An 18,849-nucleotide genomic window follows, 5' to 3' on the forward strand; every position below is an offset into this window, starting at 1 on the left:
AATAAAATCCCTCGTTCTCATCTTTTTTTAAAAGGGCCCACGGGGAATCCTTCCATCCTCCGCCACAGGCCGCTCAGTTTGTTCTTTCACTCGGCTGCGTTTGAAGTCGTCCATGTTGGCGCCCGATAGTGTTTAAAAAGAGGAACATAAAAATAACAGGCGAAGGAAAGAGGTTTTCTACAGTATTTAGCATGTAAGGTGTGTATATTCATATAAAGTCAATTCTATAATAATATTTTCCACTTTTAGTACAAAAAAAAGAGGACTTGGTTCGTAGTGTGGGTAGCATGTAGTAAGTTGGAGACGTGGTCTCTGCGACGCCGACTGTCCTCCTCCACGAGACGTCAGGAAAAGTCTTTGATCGTTTTGCTCTGAGGTTCAAAGTCTGGCACTTAAAAAAAAAGAAGAAAACTCACTGATTCATGATTCTGTGAGAGAAGCTGAGCGTTGAGTCTCCGGCAATCAGTTATTTTTCCCTTCTGTGGATGAATGAAATTAACCATCCAGGGATACGCAGGCAGGGAAGAAAAGAGGGGGGGGGGGGGGGGTGGACTCTGCTGTGTAACTGTATGTGCAGTGCAGACTTCAATACTGGGGGGTGTGAACTAGGGTTTGACTGATATCGGTCACTGGTGCCTGATACAGCTGGAACTGTCCGAATCAATATTCAAACTAGAGCCCGAATGAAACATCAGCCGACACAAATCAGCCGATATGAATCATCCACAGACGTATTGTTACCTGCTCATGATTGAGTAAACAATGCAGTAAAGATGTGCATTTGTGTTTATATTTGAAGAACAATTTTGTATGTCTTTGGTTGTATTTTCTTTGTAGCCTGGATTACATTTCTTCGTCGTAATTTGATAACATTCTCCCAATCACTGCCAATTTTTAAAAAATAAATATGTTTGTCAGCTGATATTTTGGTATTGAAAGTTTAAAAATCTCAAATAATGGTATTGGCATCAACCCCTAAAAGTTCACATCAGTCAGACTCTAATTCAAACTATTTCATTTGTCGATGTTCATGCCTTCTCCGCTGAATATCTTTCATTGCTTTTTACACCAATCATACCTGATTAAATTAATAATGTTAGAAGCTTCTTTTGAGGGGGAACTCACTAAGAACCCTGGTCTTTGATGAAGAAATTGTTCTAATGTCAAACTGTTCATTTCTACAACTGTAGTTTGGTTGCATAGATTCTGATTAAAACAATCAGGGAACTGGTCTCTCTGAGTTTCTGCAATTTGATGCAGCCTGATTGAAAGGATCGGGACTGTTGGGCCTTGGTGGAGGTGAGTTCTCCACCTCCCAGTGCCATCCCAGTTGAGACTGCTACTGGATCTAGTGTGGAATAAATAATGCCCAATCATAGAAACAAGACAAAAAGGTAGAGCCTTGTGCTGTATCAACCAATCTGAAAGTCATCATTAACCAACCAGGTTAGGTTTGAGTGAACCTTAAAACAATGTTTTACCTCTACGCCTGCTCAACAACAATTATACAAAAAGTTAAAAAAGAAAATGCCTTGAAGTTACTGGAAGTTGTGGACCACCATGAAGCTGCAGATAAAGAATTCCCATGAGTGTTTTCAATTTAAATTTGACACCAATAAATATCCATAAATGTCACCATCTACTTGCTGGAAATGTTTCATTGCTGGGTATGAAGACTTTCCATGTGGCCACGGTCGAGGAGGAAGACAAAGATGATGTGTGACGTTGAATTAAAAAAAGAAGCTCATATAGGCGACCCGATATCAGCCTAACCTTAGTGTAAACTCTTAGTGTGACAGACGACGTTAGGCAACATCAGCCCACACACGTTTTGTGCTGGCAGGGTCAGGTGCGCCTCATTGGTTTTACTCGTAAGTTCATATATACTGTGTGCTTGTAGAAATCTTTCCGAACATGGGGTGTGCGCAGGGGATGCTTCTCAGCTCTCCTCCTCGGGTTGCTGCTGTTCCAACAGCCGCACGTGGGTGAAGGGGAAGTGGCCTCGCTTGCCCTTGCACTCGCCCTCCCACTGGCCGTTCACGTTGATCTTGGTCACTTTCACCATGTCTCCCACCTGTGAAACGACAACACCAGGGATGAATGCAGAGATAGAGATGGAGCTGACACACTGTCTCTCTCTCTCCGCCCTGTGGCAGAATCAGTTCATGCAACTCGAAGCTATCGATACCAGATCAATGTCTGATTCAGATTCTATCAGGCCTGCACATAGAACAGTATTGACGTAGAATTGACTGACCCATCTTCATTTTTACGAATGCAGAACAGCAAAATAGATAATTAAAAAGGGGAATATCCCTGTGAGTTGTAAATTACTGATAGATAAACACTTTGAATCTTAAATCCACCGTCTACAACCGGGCGGACGGCACAAATATACTGTGTCCCATTGAAACCACAGCAGAGCTTCATAATCACAGTTTGATTCATCTCACACAACAGCACCAAATATACACCATCTTCAATTATTCGTATATCATACAAAATGGTGGCGTCAGCGTTTCTTTAGGGGACTCAAATAAACGAGGTGGGAAAGACAAAGAAAGAGAGATCAGAGCTTCAACAACTGACAGCACAGGAATTTAAGAGATGACTCATTACAATAATACAATTTAATTCAGCTTTCTTCTTAATCCAGTTCTCTCTGTGTTTATAAAAGCCCCAACAAGCATATCACTTGATGGAGAGTAGAAAGGATTACTGTCTTATTCAATAGAGTTATTCAAAAGAAAATTAATTAGCAACTATTTTATTTACTTTTCTCTTATGAAAATCCTCATGTTTCAACATCTGTTTTTTACCAATGTTACACAAAAGTTGAACTGTTGTTTCAAACATTAACTTTAACTTAAAGTTCCCGCAAAACGTTGGAAAATTTAGGGAAACTGTCCGGGATGCCATGCATGTCTGAAAGCAGCTTAATTGGTCAGTCAAAATCTCACATTTGAAGATGTTACTTTAACTGTGATGCACAGTTTGAGATTTTATGAAAAACAAATGATTTATCAAGGCTACTATGAACAAGCTGCCTTTGGCTACTTATTTAACTACATAAAAATCCTACTAGCAGTTAGCTCATTATCCACCAGGGTGACTTGTCTTTGTCAAACTGTCTTTATTAACCTCCACCCCCATTTCCATTTTATTCTAATCCGAACAAACTGTTGATTTATTTGCTCCGAGAAAACAACTGAAGCCAATGTGCCTCTTTTCATCAGCAGCAATGAATGCAGCATTCACATTAATCCAACATAAAGAAGACTCATTATACAGGATCCATGTCTGTCCTTCTATATAAAGACATCCCACTGTGAGTGTCTTCATGTGCACTGTCAGCTCGCATTTGTAAAGAGACTGTGTGTGTGCTCACATGCATGAGTGAGCCATTAAGGACCTGGACAATCTAGGCTGCCTCTACTGTTTCCTAACTGACACCAGAGAAGTGAAAGAGGTTAATAGAAAGACAGTCTTGGAGAGAATGAATGGAGGGAGGGAGGGAGGGTGGGATAGCTACCTCAAGAGCGAGCGCCGTCTTGTCGTAGGCGTTGGGCACCCTCTTCTGAATGGCTCGAGCAAACACAGGCCCATTCTGCAGGTTGGGAAGCTGAGTGCTGACGACAGGCTGGGCGTACTGGCCTGGGTCCCCCACAGGGGTGGGCGGCGACGCCCCTGTTCCGTCTGTGCTAGCCGCTACCCCTGCAGTTTGCCCCCCCTGTCCTGCCCCCGCAGAAGGGGGACCCAGACCGGCGTTGGTGGGCGAGGCGGGCCGGTACTTCTCCACGTAGGGCACGGGGATCATCCCGGCTCGGCCCTCCTGGTTCGCGGCGTTCCACCACTGATCCTCAGGCTTCTCCAGCACACGCAGAATGTCACCCTTGCGGAAGGGGAGGTCCTCATCGTCGTTTCCCGGGAAGTCAAACAGTGCCCGGACAAACTCGGCCTCGTCCGGCTGCACCGGGACCCCCACAGAGGGGACGAAGCCCGTGTGCTTGGCCTTGCTGATGGGCTCTATGAGTGTAGTGGTGTCCAGGTAGTGGATCTTATAGAACTCCAGCAGGGCCGGCAGCGCCTCGAACTCCTGATCCCCGATCCGAAACCGAGGAGGAGCCAAACCTGGCAGAGGAGGAAAGGGATTTTGTGAATTTGTGGAAATTAAAAACACAAGTGAAACAAATCAATCAACTAAACTGTGACATATGTAGACAGAACCTGAAGTTGCATGACGAGTGGCCGCACTCTTCCAGACATTGTAAATGTAGGATTAACCGTCTAATCATGTCCTGATGTGGGAACTAACGGGCATTCGATAGGACAAAAGGCCCATTTGGCAACTTCTCATTCATACATTTACATCATATACACCAAAACATGCATGTTCCATAATAATCTGATGTTCCAGACAAGCTGTGGGCCTCGTGACAGCAAGTGAACAGATGGAGCTCCAGCATTATCACAGCAGGGGTTCCATGAGCCGCCCAAATACCCGGCACACATCTAGGACAGAGTCACAAACAGGAATACTGTTGTGTTGTTGTTTTGCTGTTTACCTTATGCAAATGTTTGTGGTAAATCAGTGAGATGCTCCAATAATATCAGATAATACTGACAATATTACCTGATGGAGCTTCAGCAATTAGTAGTAGTGTTTTCCAGTTCGCGAAAATATCACCTTTTTTGGCCAGATTACTCGCTGTAGAGTTGTGTAACGTACACAAGATTATTCTTATTTAAAAAGGCCATTGTTGTGTATTCCGGAATTTATTGATTTGCATATCCGTTTTCAGGGATGAAAGCTGGATGATAAAAGAAGTTCTGTGGCGTTCATTCTCTGAGGGTGTAAGTTGCTCACAGATTTTATTCTTATTCACATATGAAGACATGTCCCTAACATCTGCATAAATTAGTGCGGCATAGCAAACAAGGGATATTCTCCTTCTTGTCCTATGTTGGGACGGTGTTTCATTTAAAAAGACGTAAAGGGATTAATGTTGTCTGATCTTCCTGGCGGCCACATTAAGATACATTAAGATACATTAAGATACATTTATTTGTCCCAAACACATGCACAGACATGCACAAGCACACTCATGCAATTGTAGGGAAATTTAACATCTGCCTTTAACCCATCTGGTGCAGGACACACAGAGCAGTGAGCAGCCATGTACGGTGCCCGGGGAGCAGATGTTGGGGGAGTAAGGTGCCTTGCTCAGGGGCACTAGACAGGGTAGGGAGAATCCTCTTGGATTTTTGGACAGATCAATCCAGGTTTGTCTTTTTGTTGTTTCTCCGTGGAGTCCAACCAGAGACGAACCACAGACCTTATCTGCCCATAGTCCAAGTTTCTGCCACTAGTCCACCGCCTCTCTGGCTTTCATAGAACTGCCCTACAAACCAGTAGCCAGTCAGATTCACCTTTAGCCTCTGTGAACCCTCAGGTTTGACCTGTACCGCTGATTATGTGGTCGAAACACTTGATGACACTAAGGTTATGTTCATAACATCCGCTGGTGGCTGCAAACATCTACCTGAGCAGAAGACCTTCGAACGGGATAGTCAACTTCTTGTTATTTATTCTAAAATCATTCAAAATGAACCTAACTTTGATTTCGGTCCAACCCATCAATCACTTAATCTACGATGACATATCCCACGATTGTTGATTTACACCTGGATGGGAACCACCCGATCCTCAGGAAGCCCTTGAGAGTTGTGCAACAGCCACGAGGAGCTGGAGGCACAGAGGCAGCAGACCTGAGAGAGAGAGAGGGGCTGTGCACCAGGGGAAAGATCACAGACATTCCACAGACGCCAATCTGACCAGTCATCCCCCCAGTAGTGACAGCCCAGTTCCATTCATCCCTCCAGCAGCAGCAGGAGGAGGAGGACCAGGACCACCAGGACCCAGCCCACCTCCCTGCACCTCTGCTGCCTTCCCACGGACACACAACCCACCTCGGGACACATGTGTTCAAACCCTTACAACAAGTTTTACGGTTTTACAATGCAAGTGATTGTTGATGGCGAGCTAGCTAAAAAAAAGTTTCACCAGACTCCATGTAAAAAGCGCCTAACTTTAACTCCACTTGGCTAACACACACTTTCAACGTAACTTTCACTTTCAACACAGCCAGGTTGTGTTAACATACATTACACAAGAGGATCGGGTTACATAAAGCAACAAGTGGATACTCTCAATTTAAAAGAGTTGGAGCTGAAGTCAGATTTCTGCTTTAACCAGGGGAGCTAGCTCGTTAGCAACAGCGTCCAAAGTAGCGGGCGGATGAGGGGAGCACATGTTAATAAAGTTTTAATTTTGTTTAAATTGGTGCAGAACATGACGTTAAACACACGCCGATTTAAAGAAAACACTCTGATTAAAGGTAAAATGATATAAAAATGTGCAAAAGTGAACGTATTTTGGCGAATTGTGTGTGATTGTGTTAAAGTGGACATTTTGTCAGTGGGGTTTGGCGGGGATGGGACTAACTCCTGGACAAATCAGGACAAATCTCAGCAGTGAAGTGAAGACAGGAAGCAATGGACGCTACCTGACTGCCGGTTGTTGCTGATGCTGTTGATGATGTAGTGGGACACTTTGGAGTTCTCCGACACGGACAGCACGTAGTCCCCGGGGCTGGTGATCGAGTCCCGCACCAGGAACACGCCGTGCCGCTGCCCCTGGAGCAGGGACACCCCTTCCTGGCGGCTCAGCCTCCCCCAGAACCAGCTCCCTCGGTCTTCGGCGTCGAAATTCCCGGCCATGGCTGCGAAATCCAGTCCGAGGCTTCAAGGGCCTCTCCGTCTACCCGCGACTCATACACGAAACTTCGGGTTCGACTCGCCCAGCCCGCCCGGGGGAAACGATGCTAACAGGTTAGCAACTTCCGCTAAGTAGCATCGAGGCGTTGGCTCGGAGCGAGTTCACGTTGAGGCTCGAACAAGGATTTTCACTTCAGGGTGAAAACGTAAAAAAAATCACAGAATTGTTTGAAAACTAATGTGCAACAAGAAAGTAACTGGGACTGAAATGGCGGATCAGGGGAAACGTTGACCTCATCTACCGGAAGTGATGCCTGGGCCATGGGAAGCGATGCGTTCAGGGACCCTTCGGAAAAGAAATGCTGCAAATCAAAGCTGAACATTAACTGACTTTATTCAACGAGTCAAATGTTTGTTTTAATTTAAATGATCATTCGCTGTTTTCTGAGCGTCTGTTAAATAATTTACTTTACCGAGTGTAAAGACTTAAATCTAAGAAATGACTCAAAGGATTGTATTAGTTTAGATGTTTTAGATTTTCCAACTCCTTTGGAGCCGTGAACGCAGCACAATTAACCAACTAATTAAACTTTTCTGCAGATTGTTTTTGATTTAAATGGGATGTTTTATAAAAATATCAGAAAATTGTTTATCATTACATAAAACAAAGTTTTGATATCACCCAAAGGACTTTGGGTGGTTTGGCTTCTTGAAAGAGTTCAAATGAAAGTTTAAGTAACAACGTATTACACAGTCCCTCCCCTGGGGCTTATAGAAGTTGTTCATGTATCATTTATCTTTCGTATTTCTATATTTTATATATTTGTACTTGCACAAATACACCAGCAAATATCTTCTGATTTGAAATCGTTTTTTTGGTAAGTGGCACTGTGCACTAAACAGTGTCCACCAGTAGATGGCGATGTAAACTCGCGGTTAAATCTGAAGCCCATTTCAACATATCTTATTCTGAAAACTTGTATATAATATATAATATATATAAAAATGATTTTTTACAAAAGCTTTATATAAAACATAAATACATAATAATACCACTGCATAAACATGCCACTTAAATTGTTTTATCTTATTTTGCTGACACATCTGCTCAAGACACTTGTCACTTACAATTGATTAATTTCTGAAGTAAAACATAAGTATATTAATATCATAACTCTTAATCAGAAAATATACCCTTTTCACTTCCTTAATTAAGGTTGTCCTCTATTTAGATAGAGCCTTAACGAATGTAATGAGTAACCCCCCAAATTTTCATTTTAAGTGAATCAAAGCTACATTTTCATCAAACTACTTTAAAAACTACCAAAACAGTTCCTGATTATGTTTGAACTTATCAGTTATAACTGCAACTGTGTCATTAAAATGTTAAGATTTAAATTTTTCTTTAAATGTTTACTTGTCCCTTTTTGTGTCAAACTTTGTTGTGTAGAAACGCCTTTAATATTTACAGTATCACACTTATACTCTACGTCCTGATCGTGGGTCTTTGTTGTGAAGTCGGCAAGAATCATAAAAACACAAAGAATCATTAGAAAACTGCTTTATTTCAAGATTCAAAAGGCAAAACTTCCATTTATCGTTCCTGCAGCATCTCAACACTTCATAAATCTCTCATATGTAACTTCACTCATTCACATCCCTGTCGACAGCCGGTTTACAAACTATTAACTTTTTCTTTCACTTCCCTTTTATTTTATTTTAATTCAAAAAGCCTCTTTTGTAAATACAGAAACAATCGGAGGCGCACGAGTCGTAAGACAGAGCATTATTAGAATCAGTTGTCTGCAATCAATACTGAAGGAAATGAGGGTGAACACACACACACAGTATAAAACTGATCAGATGGGATTGAAGTTATTTGAACAACTGGTTTCTTATTGCTTTTCATCGTCAGAGGTTGATTTCAGGCTTCACATTAATTCAGCCAATCAAAAGTGTTCACGTCACACTGTGGTTTAAAAAACATCTGGACTTCTTCATCGACTCTGATACAGAGTTATTCAAACTGCTTCAGGTGGCTGTAGAGCGACTGGACGTATGTGAACACACACATGGGGTCGGGCCTCTCTCCCATCACCATCATGTCCTCCACCTCGATCAGGCGCATACAGTCGGCCTGCACCCTGGAACAAGGAAGCACCATGCGGTCATAAGGATGAATAAAATATAAAGTGATTCGAATGGAATAAATAATAGATATGATGAAACAATCAGTCATTTTCAAAGCACGTCCTGCTTTGTGCTGCAGTTAAACCAGAGACTGTTAATGTTGTTCCACCAGAATTGGTTTCAGTTCATCTAGAGATCAGAAGTCAATTTTGTCAATGGAGCTAAACAGCTAAAATAAAGATTTACTCCTACTCCTAGAAGAAAAGGACATTTGATTTAAATTTTGGCAAATAAAGAATCGATTATGGTTCCAAATTTAAATGAAAAAAATACTAATGTCTCGTTTTTGATGATCATCTAAAGGAGGATTGAGGATAATCACCATGTTTGACAGACGAAAGACAGAAAGTGTTTTGCTCTGCGTGACGTCATCTTATCTAATTGAACTATATCTACTGTTTATCCTTTATTTTAAATCATAAAGAAAATGAACAGTTTTGGTTAGGGTGTCTTCTACACAACCCAGATGTTGTGAGGGTGGAAGTTCTTTTATATATATTATATACTCTCTGCTTAAACATATCTTCATGTTGTCATGTACATGTGTGGCTAGGCCTCAGCAGCCTCACCGATCTGCTCTCTGTCTGAACTCAAGAAATTCAAGACCTGAGTTTGTTTGGAAACAGTCAAGTTTGTCTCTGTTTTTCATCCAGACTCAAAAACTTTCTAATAGAAGTTGTTTAAACTTTTCAGGAGTGTTTTAAAGTTGGTTTTGGCCGAGTTGCATGATCCCACAGTTCAGGTTTAAGTTTCTCAAATTTCATTTTCCATCACAAAACTTGCGTCTGCCAGCAAACTAAACTTCTTTCCTTCTGGAAATCTGAATTACCTGAGTTACAACAGCACACACACACTCACACACTCTCACACACACACACACACAGTCACTTACTCTGCAGTGGTGAACGCCAGACCCAAGTTGTGTTTGCGGTTGGCGGAGTTCAGTTCGTTGTAGTCGAACTCCAGAGGGAAGAAGGAGTGAACCAGGGCACAGAACGCCATCCCGTCGCTCCAGCTGGACGAGAAGTTCTGGATGTCGATGTTCTGAAAGGGAAAATATCACAGATGTGTCTGTGAAATGCTCATATCGGTAGATGTTTATTGGCTTAACGATAAATCAGTCGTTCAGTAGTTTTAACCTAACAGATTTAAGATGTGTAGTATCTTATACCCAGTTTTCATACCTGATATCCGATAGTTTTCGAGCGGCACCACTCCAAGAGAATCTGTTTGATTCCACTGCTGGAGAAGCTCTGAGAGCGTTTCAGTTTGGGCTTCGAGTCCTTCGGCCTGTTCGAGAGAAAAGCAGCTTGTCACTTGTGTCTGTGGCTGGATCAGGATTAAATGGAGAAATTAATTCAGTCCCACTCACTTGGTCGGTTCTGAGTTCATCCTTTCGAAGAGAGCTCGTTTGGCCTGAGCCCCGTTGGAGCGGGGGAGTGTCTGAGACTTCATCAGGTCCTGTTTGAACTCCACTCCTCCAGGTTTCTTCCTGTGGAGAAACAACAAGTCGCCCACGTGGCTTTAGACCAACAGAAACATCAGTCAAACCAAAGTGAATAAGAAGTCAAACAAAAGATTCATTGTTAAAACTCACTTGTCCAAATGAGGTGAGAAACCAGATTTGATGATGGATTTGGAAGGAAGTAATTTTTCTAAATAGGAGAAAAACAAACAAAACAATTATTAAATGACAAAAACTTAAGATTCTAGAGCGGTTTTGAAAAGTTGAAAGCCTCAGTGAACTGTTTCAGGCCTAATGAGGGTTGTGTGTGTTTTACCTGCAGGCTGAGGAAAGCTCACACTCCTCTTCAGACTGGGACTGGGGGTTTTCAGAACTGGAACTGGATCAATGAGGGAAAAACATATTTTTTGAAGAGATGAAAGGAAATAGAGTGAATTGAAAACATTTACTCCTGAGTCAAATCCTGAAACTCACTACGTTTAAAGGGATATTCTCCGGGTTTCAGTGTCGGGTCCGTGGACGCTGACAGAGCCGGAGACGACTGAGCTGGTGAAGCTGGTGACGAAGACTCTGTGATGGGTTTGGTTGCAGCAGGAAGAGGAAGGTGTGGTTTGGGTTCACCAGCGTCTAACGAAAAAACAAATGAAGCACATTACAATCTACAGATGAATCTAAATCTGAGAACATCAGGATATTGCAGCCATGTGATGTTCCCACCACGTCTAAATGGATATTCTCTTCCAGAGCCCGGATCCTTGGCTCCAGGTGAAGCTGCACATGAGGAGATGGAAAACAGGAAATTTAGGCACAAATGGAACGAAAAGAAAATCATAATATGATGAGATGAGGTTGCATTTGAGTGTTTTTGAGTCTATATCATGATTGAATTGAACAATCATTTTTTTAGGGGGAAAAGAGTTTAAAGTGTCAGTTTAAGTTGATGCCCTGAACAAAATAAGATAAAACTAAAACTAGAAAAGGCTCAAATAATACAAAATTATTTGTCCCAGACGACGTGTCTTCACTTGCTCCCAGTGTCCACAAATGAAACCTACTGGGAGTTGGAGCCTCTGCAGCTCTGGGCTCTGCTGCCGGACCCGGAGCAGATCTGGAGCTCAGCGGAGCCTCAGGAGCAGGTTTGGTTTTCATGGCAGTGACGGGAAGATGCGGCAGAGGCTCGTCAGCATCTGAAAAAGGGAGAATCGAGTGAAGTCAAAGTGTGATGGATGTTTAACAGCAATCAGACACAGAGACTAAACTATGAACGTCTATGAAATATATCTTCATCTCCATGGAGGGCGACCACCTGGGACGAGACTGGAGAGAAACAGCTGCATCCATGAGAAACTAGAATCCTCCACTCACCACATCTAGCAGCGGACTCCACTGGTTTTACTGGAACCACGGAGGCTGGAGACTGGGAGGCAGAAGGAGCCTCGGAGCTGGTTTTTGTCATGGACGTGAGAGGAAAGGAGGGTTTGTTCAGAAGAGCCGATTCTTCCTGTTCTGAAAGAGAAAATGTGGATTGAGTTCTTAGGAGCGAAGATAAACGGTATTTTGACATGTGACATGAATTATTACAGGTTTTCAGGTATAAATGCACAATAACTTCACTTGTATATAATAAACCATTTGTTGAGTTATAGTTTTATATTCTAAAGTTGTTTATTTCCTTTTGTATAACATTTAACCCCTTATTGCCTGAATTAATTTCCAATATATAAAAAAAATATTATTTGTGTTTTTGGCTGTCATACAGATGCTAAATTAAGTGGAAATTGTGGATTTCAATATAGCATATACAATAGATATAAAATTTAGGTATGAGGCAAATTAGCGACATTAGGCATAATGGGGTATAACCGTAATTTAACAAATTTTCCAGTCTCTGGTATGTAGATTATTATACTGATGCTGCTTTTGCTTGAAATTGAATAACAACATATGTTTCTGTACAATCATTGCTGTTCCATCATCACAGTATTTCAAATACAGCTTAATATCTCAAAATAACTTTGCTGCACAGTACCAAGGGGCTAGTATGTATTTTCCACTCCGACCACTAGATGACAGCAGAGTACTTCCAATACCTTCATGGTATGTGTAGTATTTGCACCATCAGGCATTAGTGGGATAAAAAGACCCGAATGGGGTTTGAGGCAAATTCGCGACATTCGTCTACATGGGGTTAGATGGTGATGTGAGCTTCAGTGAACCGACCTGTCCCTGTCTGTGTCTCGGCTGCAGTCTGAAGGGAACTCGTGATGACGGCAGCTTCAGGGTTTGGTTTGGTGACGGAGGCGAGAGGCCGATGAGCCTGAGGAGCGTCTCCATCACCTCCAGCTGCATCACCAACATCCACTGAGGAGCTTTCTGAAAAAAGCAGGACCACAGGTGAGCTCGGCTTGTCAGGTGACTGGTGTGAAACCTGTCAGACCATCAGCCCACCTGGTTTCCCGTTCTCCTCTGGAGCTGCACTGACTTGCTTCTCTCCCTTTGCATCAGTGCCCTGCTCGGGGAAAGACAAGAAGTTCAAAACATGCAATTCTCAAAAGGCTGGAGAGTTTTCATGTGTAAGTCCAAGACTGAAAGAGCAAACCACAGTAATGGAGGAGCGATGTGATAAACAACATCATCCACTATGAAGAGTAAGATGACTTATACTCATGCACACAGAGATGTGTAGGAATCCATGCTTATGTTTTCTGCTTTTGTCTGTTCACATTTTTAATGTATATTGTTTTAACTGCCTCAAACAAAGGATTATGCAAAAATTACTGAACAGATTTCCAGGAAATTCAGTGGAAGGAAGCGGCGCAGTTCAGGAAGGAAGTCATTAAGTGTTGGAGTAGATCTGAACAAAAGGTTTTAATAATAACACAAGATATTTGTTTTACATTTTTAACCAGTTTCTCAGAAAACAATTCATGGATCTGGATGAAAACCATCAGGCATATTCAGGGAGCTGAAATCAGATTGATTGTATTTTTTTGACCCTGGGAAATATATATGTATTCCATTGAGTGAGATTAAGGTACTTTGATATTGATTTTCATTTCTCCGTTCTGTTTTTCTGACTTTTCAAAGTGGTCAAACCAGCTTTTCCTTCATTTGGCTTAAGCTTGAACCCGTCATGGGAGTGAGTGATGCAAAGTGAAAGTGTGAGTGTGTTTGCCTCAGCAACACTGATCCGCTCACAACAAACAAACAGAAGTCTCTTGTCGCGCTGCGGGGATAACAAAATGTCAGCTTTAAATCTGTTAAGTTGTGTGTGTGTGTGTGTGTGTGTGTGTGTGTGTGTGTGTGTGTATGAATGTGTGTGTGTGTGTGTGTTCCTCAGCTGTCCACTGCTGAAACCTTCTCCTTTCATGACAGCTGGGGCCAACAAACCCATGTTCCCTCCGAGAGCCTATTTTAGATTTTGCAATCAGCCTCTTTGCGAGAGTTTCCACTCAACTCCTCTTACGTCCCAATATAGCCCCAAATGGATGCTTTGGAAATCAGGGAGTTGGTCTGAGCCGCTCAACCAGCACCTCGGTATATCAGCCAGAAGCTCCGTCCTGCATTTAGACCCCCCCCCCCCAACACCCCTCTGCAACCTTTTGCTTTCCAGAGACCTGCAGTTGCCTGGCAGCCTCATAATAAAGCCGCTGCACTCAGTCCGTCAACTCGTCACCACGGAGGAGATAAGCACCGCGGTGATCTGTGGGCTCAGGGAGCAGCAGCATGATACCACCGTCTGACCCTGTTAATGCCTTCAACCTCTGGGTTTACATCCAGGTCGACTCGGGCTGCTTAGAAACATACACACACAGACACACAGGCACGTGCATCGGTGAAGAGGTGAGAGGGAAAAGATCCTCGGGGTTAAACGATGAAATAAAACCTAACATTTTAACATTTTAACCTTTATGATTGCAAATGTCAAACACTAAACCAGCATTATAAAAAACCCAGACAACCAAGCAATGCATCTTTTCTAAGCTTCAACTATTCTACATTATCGACATATTCAACGAGCTTGTTGAAGGAGGGTTGTTCCTCTGGAGTTTCAGCTCAATGCTGCTTCTGAGCATCTTTTCATTTAGCCCCTTGTTTCCTGTTTTAAGGTCACGACTTCACTTTGAGTCCAGATCGTTCCTGCTCCAGTGCCGAGTGGCACAGAGACGATTAGCTGACAGTTTACACAAGCACCTCTCGAGATGTGTAACTCAGTAGAGAACATCCTTCTGTAAAAAGTCCAACAGCCTCTTTTAATTCAACCAAGTTGCACAGATTTTTCACACGCTAATAAATATCAGTATAAATGTGCCAGATTTCTGTTTCATCACGATCAATGAATTATTCCCTGGAAAATTGACAAAAATATAAAAAACATAATGTTAAAGAAAGTGAATAGTAAGCTGTATGAGCCGGTTAGAGTTTGTTGGCTTCCAATAGGTGCCATGGAAATCTGCTCAGCAGTTTTCCGCTGTGATGAAAGTAACATTAACTTTATATGATTCATTGGAGGAGGACGTTGACAGATTTTCAGGAGCTGGCACCTAGTGGACATTAGTGAAATGACATCATGAGACGTTTTGGCTTCAGCTTAATGGAAACATGAGACATGGACATTTTATAAAGGCACAATTTCAACTCATTGATGTTGTGACCACTGTTGTCGGTTTTGGAAAGTTACAAAAACGATTGGATTCCCAAGTTAGGTCGACTATCGCTAGCTAAGCTGTGCGGAAAAATATTAACACCTTAAAAACCACTAAGGAAAGATGAGATCAAATTTTAAAAAACGCTCGGTATTAAATGAGGGGGCTATCTTGTCGTACGTCAGAGTGGGGGGGGCTGGGAAAAGCCCGGGTGACCTCAGCGGAGAGGAATGTTGGCAGGGCGTGTGTTTCGACAGGACAGCTGGTCGTCTCGCTCGGGGTGTGAGACGTACACGGAAATTTAACTTTCCACTCGGGGAATCGAGAGGTGGAGATTCCTGAGCGAGTCGAGGACAGGAAATTATTTATACACCCTTAAAGTTTACGTGGGAGGTACGTCATTAAAAAGGCAAAAACAATTAGCTTGACGATTTATCAGTCTCATATATGAGCCTTTCATGGACATGTCGTTATCTGCATTAATGTCAAATAAGTTATATTTTACAGAATAAACAATGCAGACGTATATTCTTGTATAGTTTCTTGAATAAAGTTAAATTTCTTTGGTTGCATTTGCTTTTTTAAATGTATAATATTATAACAGTTTGATAATGTAGGAATCAATGCAGTTTATGTATAGATGGGCCTTGATATCTGTATTGGAAATTCTTTACTCCACAATATTGGTTTCTGCATTGATGTTAAATAAGTTTGATTTTACAGAATAAACAATGCAGACGTATATACTTGGATAATTTCTTGAATCAATTTCAATTTGTTTTGTTGCATTTTTTTTTATTTATAATATTACAACAAAGTTTATGCCTAAAATGACCCAAGAGTTTGATAATGTAGGAATCAATGCAGTTTATGTATAGATGGGCCTTGATATCTGTATTGGAAATTCTTTACTCCAAAATATTGGTGTCTGCATCGACCCCTAAAGCTCCATAGCTCTTGGGCTTTGATATAAAGCAGTTCACTCTCTCTGTTTGTGTTTCAGTTCTAACTTAACGAGCAGGTATCGATTGTGAATTGATAAGTTAGACTTCTCGCTCCTCTGAATTCACACGCCGTGTTTTCACCTTTCGCTGTTTTTAAGATGAGCTGAAGTCGGAGTCGAGCGTGTTGAGCCTCTGAAGAGATGCAGTCTGAAATCACTCACCCAAAAATACACGTGGCCTTTGGAGGACCTGCGGTTATGGAAGCAGGTCATAGAGGGCTGCGATGGGGGGGGGGGGGCGGCGGTGGTAGGTGCTGATCATTTTTTAGATTTAGTAATTTCCAGATAAATAGAGGTAGTTGTATAATTAATAAGTGTTAATTTTGGTCTCCAGCTGAAGGTATTTCCTGGCAGGTGATGCAGAGCCTATAAGTCGGTGCTTATACAACGTCCCCCCCCCCCCCCAGAGGTTAAATATACATTAGACAAACATATTGCAGAGTCCTCAGATTCTCACTGAGGCGCCTCGCCACAAATCCTGATTCTTATAGACCGAGGTTTTTATAGAAGAGGTATAAACTGAGTTCCCTGAGCCCGTCTGATCTTTACAAGGATCATTATTTTACAGGCCCAGCTTCCCTTACACTATCGGGGACGTACACAATTACAGTCACGACATTTAGGCTGAAGAATGTCCCCCTGGTGTTGTGATGGATGAGAGGCCTGGTGTCCTGATGGATGATCTACACAGAGCAGAGCTATAAACAATGTGCCCTGGAGAGGAGGATGTTCAGGGTCAGGTGCAACAAATATTCGTAGAACTAGTTTTTAAAAAAGTCGCCCCTCGAAAGTCGGGTTGGATTTCCTCGGAGCGGTCGAGTTCTCCGGATCCTTTGGCCAAGTTCAAGAAGATGTCGACACGGCAGCGAGTTGATTCATTTCAGTGAGGTCACTGTGTTGATGTCATGTGGGTCAGGAGGAAGAAAGTTACACCAGCTTTAAAGAGTAATGGGACCGAGGTCATTTCAATGTTAATCTCACTGGTTTTGTGTTGGAGGATTAAATGGTTTTCACTGGAGCCAGAGGCCGAAAGTAAAAAACTTTCAATACCAATAAATCAGCTGTTCAATAAATGGTTTATGATTAAGGTCCATTAATTATTCACTGGGAAATAAGAATGTACACAAACAACCTGTCCTATGTGCCAATATTAAAGAAAGTGAGGAAAAAATCCTGAATCCTGATCTGCACCAAAATGTTATGACTTCCTTCGTCGAAACAAACAAACAAAAAAACAATCTCCTTGATGGAAGTAATACATAAAAAACAAATACAACCAAATAGATGAAACTTAACTTAAGAAAATAAACCTTAAACCTAAGATATAAACATAAATACACATGTTATGTCTGTGAAAGGTTCGTATTGGCCCGACTCATATATCGGTCAGACTCCAATTGTCAATGGGATAATTTAACAGGGTTGTAAAAATGACAGTATAATAAACCAAGGTGCTGAGTGGTGGCATCTGATAATCCTTCACACTCATGCATGTGTCAGTGGGAGGAAGCCGAGGCGAACAAACACAAGAGTGAATAAAACAGCATCTTTCTCACACCCTGTACATCGTGTTCACCACGTTGATATGATAAACATTCAATACCAGTATATATGCTCGTCTACCTTGGTCCATTGGCAGCTTGTGACCAGTTTTATTTTGTCTGCTGTAGAAAAACCCAAAGTTTACTCACGTTGAGGTCAGCATGTCTCCTTGCTCTCCAAGGAGGAGGTGCTGGGGTGTTTCTGGGACCAGCACCAGTAGCAGCAGGAGCAGGAGCCTGGCCCGATCCTCCACTGGACCCGGCTGGATCAGAGTATGAAGACAGACTTGACAGGCTGTCCTCTGACCTCCGAGACGAGAGCAAACCCGTCTTGTCTTCCCGGGTCTTGGATTGTGTTTGTGCATGTCCATTCTCTAAACTGCTCCCCCCCTCGCTCTTCCCCTTCACTTCAGGACTCCTGTCGACTGTTAGTCCGGAGATGCCCTCCACCAGGCGGCTGAGAACCTCCAGCCTGGCTCTGAGCTGCAGGTTCTCCTCCTCCAGCCGGGTCACCGCCTCGGCCAGGGGCCCGTTGGACACGCACAGCTCGTCTATCCTCTGCTCTATACGCTGCTTGAAGGCACTGACGTCCACGTGCACCTCCTTCACCGCAGCCTGCAAGGTGGACTTGAATTCAACCAGGGCGTCCTGAACACCTTCTGTAGTGGCCTCCATGTTTCAGATCCCAGAGTTCCCAGTTAGGAACCAGGGTGGTGGACGAGGAGATCAGACACCAAACCTTCCTACTTGTCTTGTCTTTCTTCTACTCACTCCTTCCTTCAGAGTTACCTGCAGTGATCCATGTCAGCTCTCCAGCAAACTGCAAGATCCAGATAGGTTTAGAAGGATGACTTAGGGGGTGGGGGGGTCACAAGATACCTCGGTCCTAGAGTCCCATCAAGCTCCATGGAGGACTTCTCTCATCGTGTGTATTCTCTTACTCTCTCCTCTCATCTGGTCAAAGCAAGAGGAGCCGTTATTTATAAGCCACAGAAATCTCATGCACACAGTCATCCTGGGAAAAGAGGTTACGTACAGCCCGGGCAGATCAGGTTCTCTGAGTGTGGAGGAGCGTGGTCAGACTAACCTTCCGAAAGGATCCTGTTGAAGTGGCAGAGACGTTCCTCCGTGCTGCTGCTCCTACGACGGGTTCCCTGGACGTTCACCCCTCCTGCCCCTGCTCACTGTGTTGTTTAAGCTATTTGTGGCCCCCCCCGAGCCGGGAGC

The 18,849-nt window shown here is 42.9% G+C and overlaps 2 protein-coding genes across 2 annotated transcripts; both read right to left on the minus strand.

Annotated features, from left to right (window-relative positions):
* Positions 1–540: 540 nt before the first annotated feature.
* LOC133019353 (adapter molecule crk-like) lies at positions 541–7,069 on the minus strand. Its single transcript, XM_061085792.1, has 3 exons — positions 6,567–7,069; positions 3,533–4,131; positions 541–2,074 (listed from the first exon to the last, which is right to left on the minus strand). Exons 1-3 carry the CDS (start codon positions 6,778–6,780, stop codon positions 1,940–1,942), a joined length of 948 nt encoding a protein of 315 aa, XP_060941775.1. The 5' UTR covers positions 6,781–7,069; the 3' UTR covers positions 541–1,939.
* Positions 7,070–8,794: 1,725 nt separating this feature from the next.
* LOC133019764 (smoothelin-like protein 1) lies at positions 8,795–18,297 on the minus strand. The gene is made up of 13 exons (XM_061086320.1): positions 17,773–18,297; positions 12,881–12,941; positions 12,653–12,805; positions 11,798–11,938; positions 11,488–11,619; positions 11,150–11,203; positions 10,907–11,059; positions 10,749–10,811; positions 10,565–10,622; positions 10,340–10,459; positions 10,152–10,257; positions 9,860–10,011; positions 8,795–8,921 (listed from the first exon to the last, which is right to left on the minus strand). The coding sequence occupies exons 1-13, from the start codon at positions 18,295–18,297 to the stop codon at positions 8,795–8,797; spliced, it is 1,845 nt and encodes a 614-aa protein (XP_060942303.1).
* Positions 18,298–18,849: the final 552 nt, after the last annotated feature.

This window comes from Limanda limanda, chromosome 14 (assembly GCF_963576545.1).
Source record: "Limanda limanda chromosome 14, fLimLim1.1, whole genome shotgun sequence".
Lineage (NCBI taxonomy): Eukaryota > Metazoa > Chordata > Actinopteri > Pleuronectiformes > Pleuronectidae > Limanda > Limanda limanda.

Bases quoted from the DNA above. Each gene is read 5' to 3' on its own strand.
- LOC133019353 (XM_061085792.1), bottom strand. From the start codon at position 6,780: ATGGCCGGGAATTTCGACGCCGAAGACCGAGGGAGCTGGTTCTGGGGG. The intron at 4,132-6,566 runs GTAGCGTCCATT...CTCCTCTGCCAG, and splicing joins CAGCAACAACCGGCAGTCAG to GTTTGGCTCCTCCTCGGTTT. The intron at 2,075-3,532 runs GTAGCTATCCCA...GTCGTTTCACAG, and splicing joins AGACGGCGCTCGCTCTTGAG to GTGGGAGACATGGTGAAAGT.
- LOC133019764 (XM_061086320.1), bottom strand. From the start codon at position 18,297: ATGGAGGCCACTACAGAAGGTGTTCAGGACGCCCTGGTTGAATTCAAG. The intron at 12,806-12,880 runs GTGGGCTGATGG...TGCTTTTTTCAG, and splicing joins AGAGGAGAACGGGAAACCAG to AAAGCTCCTCAGTGGATGTT. The intron at 8,922-9,859 runs GTAAGTGACTGT...TCCTTGTTCCAG, and splicing joins CTGGCGTTCACCACTGCAGA to GGTGCAGGCCGACTGTATGC.